This window comes from Quercus robur, chromosome 4 (assembly GCF_932294415.1).
Source record: "Quercus robur chromosome 4, dhQueRobu3.1, whole genome shotgun sequence".
Lineage (NCBI taxonomy): Eukaryota > Viridiplantae > Streptophyta > Magnoliopsida > Fagales > Fagaceae > Quercus > Quercus robur.
In genome coordinates, this window is record NC_065537.1 from 84,141,040 (window position 1) to 84,149,955 (window position 8,916).

The 8,916-nt window shown below is 31.2% G+C and overlaps 1 protein-coding gene across 2 annotated transcripts; it reads left to right on the plus strand.

Annotated features, from left to right (window-relative positions):
- The first annotated feature begins 801 nt into the window (after positions 1-801).
- On the plus strand, positions 802-7,366 carry LOC126724080 (beta-glucosidase 12-like). 2 transcript variants are annotated; one of them, XM_050428272.1, is made up of 12 exons: positions 802-996; positions 1,236-1,305; positions 1,747-1,805; positions 2,272-2,347; positions 2,562-2,727; positions 3,012-3,267; positions 3,893-4,008; positions 4,380-4,594; positions 4,693-4,724; positions 6,603-6,705; positions 6,791-6,887; positions 6,988-7,366. In XM_050428272.1, exons 1-12 carry the CDS (start codon positions 808-810, stop codon positions 7,151-7,153), a joined length of 1,545 nt encoding a protein of 514 aa, XP_050284229.1. In that variant the 5' UTR covers positions 802-807; the 3' UTR covers positions 7,154-7,366. The 2 variants fall into 2 exon arrangements, with proteins under 2 accessions (XP_050284229.1, XP_050284230.1); XM_050428273.1 differs by having other exon boundaries at positions 3,956-4,008.
- Positions 7,367-8,916: the final 1,550 nt, after the last annotated feature.

Consider the following 8,916-nt stretch of genomic DNA (forward strand, 5'->3'; position numbering starts at 1 on the left):
AAAAAAAGATTTTGTTCTTCTAAAATTACATGTTAGATTTACCATAATATTTTCTATTTATTTTATAGATATTAAATTCAACTGTCTATCTAAATATATTTTTATTTTCGAGTATTTACATGTATTGCATTATACAAGAGCTTGTGTACAAAAAAGTTATGCATCATTACGTGATAGTAACTAGTAAGATATGGTAAAAGTTAGCATTGAAGTAATTTTAAAATTTGAAGGACTAAATAAAAATAATTAATAAGTATATAAACACGAAACCAAATCTATAACTAGTAAATCAAGAACCAAAATCATATTTTAACCAGTATTTTACAAAGTATAACAATGCCATGCCATGTTTTATACAATATTGTCAATAAAGATTGAATATTCAATTACATGATGTCTCTCTAGCAGATTAGAACTACAAGTTTGGTTAGCCTACCTAAAAAGAAAATGACTTATTTGTTCGTAAAATAAGTAGGGGTGTGGGAATAAAGAGCTAGAACTAGACAATTTTTCTTAGTCACAGAGTTTTTGAGGAAATGTGACTAATTATACTTTGAAAGTATTCTCAACGTATATTGCATGCAACAAGATCCAAATAAGTATACAATGAGATGTGTTATGGCTAACTGAATTGCCAAAAATACCCAAAAGAAAGTGCAAAACAGTTCTCAAAGCTTGATGGCACAGAGTCATTTTAAGTTTTTATTGAACTAAACAAAAAAAAAAATATATATATATATATATATATATATATTAATCCATTGACATGTTCTCCTATATATAAAAAGGTAGACTTGATGGGGGGACATGTTAGAGAATCAAAAGCAATCAATCATGGGGATTAATAGTGGTCCTTTCCTCCTATTTCTGATTGTCATGGTTGGCTCAGTGGCTTTGGGTGAAGGTGCAACTCAGAATTATGATTCAAAATATTCTTTTAATAGAAGCAGTTTTCCAGAGGGTTTCATATTTGGCACAGCATCATCTTCTTATCAGGTTTGTGTTTGAATTAATATACCTATTGCTATAAACCATTTTGTAGTTTAATTGACACTTTCTAGTGTTTTCAATGAAGACATCTAGAGTACAAATCCTCCCTTCCGCAACTATCAAATTATCTAAGATGTATACATGTTTTTCCAATCAAAACTAACATATCGGAAAGATTTTATATATATATGCAAAAATCTATGATACTAGAGGCTGTTGATTTAGTTTGTTATGTTATTGTGCAGTATGAAGGTGCAACAAATGAAGGTGGTAGAGGAGCTAGTATATGGGACTCTTTCACTCAGCGCTACCCAGGTAACACCTCTCTCTTTCTGTGTAGAGAGATGTGTATCATAGTTATGTGATATGAGTTCATTATTCATGTGAACAGAAAGATATAATTGCTCTTAGATTACTGCATAAGCATAGATATATGCATGATATGAGTTCATTAATTATTCATGTGATAAGAAAGATATAATTGCTCTTAGATTACTGCATTAGTTTAAATAGCTTTAATGTTGTTAGGTTTTATCCTTCTAAAGTTGGTGGCCACCCATGACTACTCTCAACAACTCTAATAAAGTGCACGGAATGTATTTGTTTAATTAATTAATTAATTTTTTTTTTAAAAGTTGCTAATATGGAATACGTTAAAATGCTTTCATAAGACTAAGCTTTTGAACCCAAACATCTTTAGTTGCTTAAACATATTAATTAGAACTTGATTTTTTAGAGACTTTTTTGGTGTTGCAGATAAGATAAAGGATGGTAAAAATGGAGTACTTGCTGATGATTCCTATCATCGTTACAAGGTATATATTATATTGTTGACATAATGCAATGTTTTATTATAATGCAGATGTGCTAATTCAAGAGAAGATAAGAAAATTATAGTCAATACCAAACGTATGAAATAGTTAACTCATAATAGTCTCAAGAAAGTTATATCATTAAAGTCCTTTTGCTCTTATAGTCGTTTATAAATTAATTATTAGGTAGAGGGCTACATCAAGAACCCAACTTAACATTAGTCATGCTTTTGTCATGATTTTCTTAGTGAAACTTTGCTTACATATTATTACTTTGCTTAATCTGTTGCAAGCTACATCAGATTCCAAAGATTTCAGATTTAAGACTTCATTTGTTGTATTTTGGATTTTCTTTTACATTCATATGACCAAGTTATTGAAGATTAATTATGTATTTGTGGCAATGATACCTTTTTCGTTTACTTGTATAATTTGGCACTGATTGGTAATGAATTGAATAACTTGGCAGGAAGACGTGAGTATAATGAAGGACATTGGATTTGATGCTTACAGATTTTCGATTTCATGGTCCAGATTATTACCGAGTAAGATTACTAAATTACGTTTTTTTTCTTCTTATAAATCCTCAAGAAGGTTTTAATCCTTAGATTTGAATTTATGCTTTGTTTAATTCTAGTTTCTATGTTCAATTAAACTAAAATCACTTGGATCATAAAATTTGAGACGATCAACCCCTGTATAGTGATTCCAAATTGAATTATTTAAATCAATTATATTACTGAATTCTATTTTAATTAGGTGGAAACTTAAGTGGGGGAGTGAATCAGGAAGGCATTACATATTACAACAATCTCATCAATGAGCTTCAATCCAATGGATTGAAGCCATTTGTGACTCTATTCCACTGGGACCTTCCACAGGCACTTGAAGACACCTATGACGGTTTTTTAAATCACCAAATTGTGTAAGCAATGACTATAATTACCTACTCCCAACTCGCATCCATATAACATAATCCAAATAACATCTCTATAGACAAAACATTGTCCACAAATATTTTCACTATTGTTGAGAGATACAGTTATGAATGATAGATAATAAAGTAATATCTATATATAATGATCCAATTTGAAAATCAATAACAAGTTATCAACTTAGTAAGTTGAGAAAATGTGAACAAAATTGTGTTTGTAACATTACTGTATTCCAAATTATAGTTTAACTCATCTCAATCGGTTATATAAACAGAAATGACTTTAGGGACTATGCTGAGCTTTGCTATAAAGAGTTTGGTGATAGGGTGAAGCATTGGATCACCTTAAATGAGCCACAAACCTTCACTACTATGGGGTATGGAAATGGTGCATTTGCACCTGGTAGATGTTCAAAATGGTTGTCCTCAAAGTGTAATGAGGGTGATTCAGCTACTGAACCTTACCTGGTTGCTCACCACCAAATTCTTGCTCATACAGCTGCAGTCAGAGTCTATAAGGACAAGTACCAGGTTAGTGTTATAGTATATGTATGATTATTGTAATTCACTAGCATAATCAACTAGAATTTAAACGTGATACCGAATAATAATTAAGAATATATCACGGTTAAGGTTGTGCTTGATTTATTTATATCTTTGTAAAGTACTAATATACTATTTTTATTTGAGTCTAAATTTGATAAGGATGAGGTGTAAAACTTATATTTTACATAATTTAATATGAGATTGTCATATTAGCTTTTTACTTAAAACTCAATAAATCTTAACATACCTAATAATATCTTAATACCTTCCTTAAAAAAAAAAAAAAAAAAAAAAAAAAAACTCAATATCTCACGGTTGGATTGGATTTTCATATGGATATATTAGAATTGACTGAGTATGATTATACTTATTTTTTAATATGTAATGTAATGATATGACATGTTGGGATTGAAGAGTGTAAAACTTGAGTTTCACACCACATTCTTATTGAATTTAATATCTTTTTATTTGGTGAATAATGTACTAATATACCACTCAATTGAAAATCAGTACGATTTTCAATCAATTAGTCTAACTTTTATTTTTTCTCTGAGAAGAGCTCAATTAGTCTAACTAAATAATCCAAATTTAGAATATATGATTTATGTAGATGTCTCAGAAGGGTCAAATTGGTATTACACTAAATTCACCATGGATATTGCCATATTCCGAGTCAACTGAAGATAAAGATGCAGCATCTCGAGCCCTTGCTTTTATGTATGATTGGTATGTAGTTATCCGATTATCTACAAAATTATAGTTATATGTAATATATATTTTTAAAAAGTGAGGCTTTAAAAATTATACATAAAAAATAAGTTAATAAAATTATAGCAGACAAATAATTTGATGTCACCTCTGAACTGATCTAGATTGAGAAGCTATGGTATTTTTATTTGTAAGTAAAAGATAGGGTATACAACAAATCAGCAATTTCTAAATACAAACTTGAAATTCATATACATATCATCTAATATAATCCTTCTCAAAAAAAAAAAAAAATATCATCTAATATAATAAACACAAACCAAAAAGGAAAAATTACTGTTCAATGTTTTGGAACGCAGCCAATTGTAGATCTTTTATAACTTTTCTAGGTTTATGGAACCACTAAATTCTGGTCTCTACCCAGCTGAAATGGTTGCCCACGTCCATGAACGACTGCCACACTTTTCTAAAGAGCAATCTTCTATGGTTAAAGGGTCTTTTGATTTCACTGGCATAAACTATTATAGTGCAAATTATGCTACTGATGGTCCTTGTGAATACCAGCAGCCAAGCTACTTCACGGACTCTTGCATTAACATCACAGGTTCGTTTTACTAATGTGGTTTGTTTTATTTGAATTAGTTTGCACTTTTTATTTTGGACAAAAAGTTATCCTATGTTAAGTTAATATGTTTGTGACAGATGAGCGAAATGGGATTCCCATTGGTCAAAAGGTATGAATTCTTTTAAAACTTGTTTCTTAGGGTGTGTTTGGTTCGCGTAAAATCATTTCCGGAAAATATTCTATTTTCCGGAAATGCTATTTTCCGGAAAGGAAAACGTTTTCATGTGTTTGGCTGTCACAAAATTCATTTTACGGAAAATTAATTTTGGTGTTTGATTCGGTAAAATCATTACCAGAAAATACATCAAATCCGACGAAACGCTCGTCCGACGAGCGTCCGACGAGCGTCCGACGAGCGGCGCTCGTCGATCGACGATCGCGATCGACGAACGCGCTCGTCGATCGCGCTCGTCGATCGACGAGAGACGAGCGCGATCGAGCTCGTCGATCGCGCCACTCGATCGACGATCGCGATCGTGCACCGCGCCGCTCGTCGGCGCGATCGTCCCTCTCTCTCTCTGATCTGGGCTCTCTCTTCTCTCTCTCTCTCTCTCTCTTTTTCCGGAAGTAAATTGAAGTGAAAATGAAGGCAGAAATCATTTTCCGTGGTCAAAGTGAAAATTCATGGTCAACCAGAAATCATTTTCCGGAAAATAACGTTTTCCGTGACAGCCAAACACCGAATTTTCCGGAAAATCATTTCCGGAATCAGTTTGAAGTCAATTCAAACGCACCCTTATATACAATGAATTTTTTTACAACTTGGAAATGTCTATGAAAAATAGAAATAATTTTTTAATAAAGTTTATGATGTGCCTTTATATTAAAACCACATTTTCTCTTTCATGTGTGTATTTGTTTCTTAAAAAATAAAAAAATAAAAACTTAAAGGAGAACCATGGTCGAGTGGGCATTGCCCCCTGCCTTGCCAAAAAATTCAAACCTAACTTTTCCTTCACCTATATGGCTAGATTGATACAGTATTATCTCTTCTATATGTCTAACTTCATATTTTTAAACATAAATTATTTTTTCCTATTTTATTATAATATAAGGAAATGTTAACCAATGCCTTTAAGAAACATTTTTAGAAATATTTTATTGGAAAAATGATAAAATAATAAATATTGTTGACAACTTTTTACATTTCTCATGAAAATAATGTCAAAACTTTCTTATTATGGTTTATTAACAATTCTTCTAAGGACACCCATTAACATGACCCTATTGAATCTCAAATTTGCATTCCAACCCCCCCCCCCCCCTCCCAATCCAATAATATAGCTCTGTCTCTCGGTACATATTTTTTAAAATTGTAACAATTGTGATATTTTATAAGTCTATATTAACCAAAATAATAGAAAATTTATTCTCAAAAAAAAAAAAAAAAAAAAAAAAATTTATGTAATCTGCACTTGATATCTATCTTGTTACTAAAATTCTTCCACTCATACGTTGAATTAGATTTAACTTTGGAAAAAAAAGGCTTGTTTTAAATTTTTTTTAGTGTTTTATTGAATGATTTCGTATTTTTTAGATTGACATAAAGTAATATCAATATATACACACACATACACGTGTGTGTGTGTGTGCATGTTTGTACATGTAAGTTAGAATTAAATTTTGTCCCTCCAAAAAATCCTGCTCTAACATTGAGCATCTACATCTGGAATACTGTATCCTACAAGCAAGCAGAATTTCCTCTCCCTTCAATTTTGATATCAAATGACCTGTCATTCTTCTATTGAAGGCAATTTCAAGCATCATATTACACTTTTACCTTTTGATCAATGAGCATAACTTTTGGCTCAAATAAATTGTCCAGAAATTTCCAATGTTGTCACATATGATAACATTTTTCTTTTTCAGATGAAGCAGAAGAAGAAAAAATGCACTATCAATTCTGCACTTGCACAAAGAGAGAAATACAGTAGTGTCAACGCATTGAATTAGAGTCTCATGATTTGCATTTTAATTGACTATGCAGGCTGCTTCCCAGTGGCTTTCTATTTATCCGCAAGGAATTCAAGATCTTTTACTTTACTCAAAGAACAAATTCAACAACCCAGTCATCTATATAACTGAGAATGGTATTATCTAACAGGAGATCATCTACTTTACATGGCATCCATAGTGATACGTACATTGAATTACTACATGTAATCTCTCTCTCAGGAGTCGATGAGATTAATAATGGTACTATATCACTTGAGGACAACATGAGAATTGACTACCATAGTAGTCATCTTTCTTTTGTACAAAGTGCTATAATGTGAGTCTTTAAACATAATTATGCCTTCCTAAGCCATTTGATTATTTGTGTGCAATATAAATGACTATGATTTGAATGTTTGGACTTTGGATTTTGGTAGGAACGGGGTCAAAGTGAAAGGATACTTTGCTTGGTCACTGTTGGACAACTTTGAATGGGCTGACGGTTACACTGTTCGCTTTGGATTAGTCTATGTAGATTATGAGGATGGGTTGAAAAGATATCCTAAAAACTCAACCAAGTGGTTCAAGAAGTTTCTCGATTGAGAAAAGCTTATATATTAACCAAATGTCATGTATTTAGCCAGTGGCGGTTCCAAGAATATTTTCCAGGGCGGTTATTAAGAAATGTAAATTATACAAAATTTAAGAAAAATAGAACACATACACACACAAAGACATAAAGTCTTATAATTTCCTTTTGAATTTTCTTATTTTGAAATTTTTGCATGATAGTTTCATTATCGATATTGCAAATTACATTTTTTTTTTAAATTGTAGTTCCACAAAAATTTTCTTGGGCTTTTTCTTTTTGTTTGTAAGGACCTAATATATTGTTAAGGGATCAAAGTTTAAAGAAAAATTTGACTACAAACTAAGTTGTAACATAACGCTACAACTCTCACTAAACAAATTAATATGTTACATATTTTGAAAATTTAAATGTTAAATTGTATGTTCTTTATGTTATTAAAACACATGTCAAATTTCATGTCAATTAGAAGTTATTTACTATTTAATCTATAAACTTATTTTTTATGTATAATTTTAGACAACAAAAATTCGAAATTTAAATATTTGAGTGATGACATAGCTATTGATATTTTATCTTTTTGAAAATTTGCATATATAGAAGATTTAAGAAGAAAATGTAATCCAGTGATGGATTTGTCAAAATTCATATCCAATAAAAAAAAAATATTGAGTTGAGTTGTAGTCTTAATCTACAACCAAGTTAGTTGCTAAATTTTGTCCGAAGTGTAATTATGTTGAGCCTAAAAACATTTAGGGTGGTCCCAAATATTTTTTTAAGGATAAAAAATCATATAATTTTTAAAATTTACATATAATAATTAATTTTTTTTTCCAAGTCAAGGTAGTCCTGTGACCACCTTGAACACTACATGGAGCCGCCAATGGCTGTTGACTCAACAGATTGATCGAGCTTTGCATCTTCGTTCTCCTCATCTTTAAGTTCCAACAAATTTATGTCCTCCCTATTTCTCTAGTCTATAACACAATTTAGGTGGGAAACAAAATCATATTTGGAGCAATAGTAAAGGCCGTAGCATGTGTCCACCTTTTGAACACAGAGTAGACAAAATTGGGAGTCGGATTCACTGAGTTCAAGAGAAGAATGGGTGATGTGGAGGGGATGCTTGTGATGTACAACCTTGAGTTTGCGTGGGAAAGAATTGTAGCTTCTATGAATCCAAAAACAGCATGTGGCACATAAATTGGGCACACCCTTGCCTTCCTTGCCGTAAATGTCACAAGTGAATGTGATTGTCTTGCCAATGGGAGTCAATGGGTGATTGTGGAATTCGGCTTCAAGTTGCAAAACAGCACATTTGATGTGAAGGTTGAAGTCACAATGGTAACATCGATAAGTGTATTTTTTACGAGATTCATTACAGACTTGGCATGTGCTGTTTTCTTTCTCAAGATAACCAGTTTTTTTTGTCAAAAAGAATAAGAGCATGTATGGGTGCAAGGGATGGTGCAACCCAAGGAGTACTTCCATGCATGATTTATGATGTAAATACAATTTGTAATAACTTCCTTTGGCTAAAGATATAAATTATTGCTTTTTTATTATGCAATCTCAAAAGTGGAAGGCAATGTTAAACTTAAAACTATTGAGTTAGAGATGAGTTTTTTAATTGTTTTTTTTTTCTTTAAACAAATAAAAAAATTCTGATTTTTTATTTAAAGGAAATAAATAGAAAAAGTTAGGAATAAATAATAAGAATGTATTCACGACAAAAGTTCGAACCATGTCTCTTCCCCCAATTCTTGAGACTAAAAAA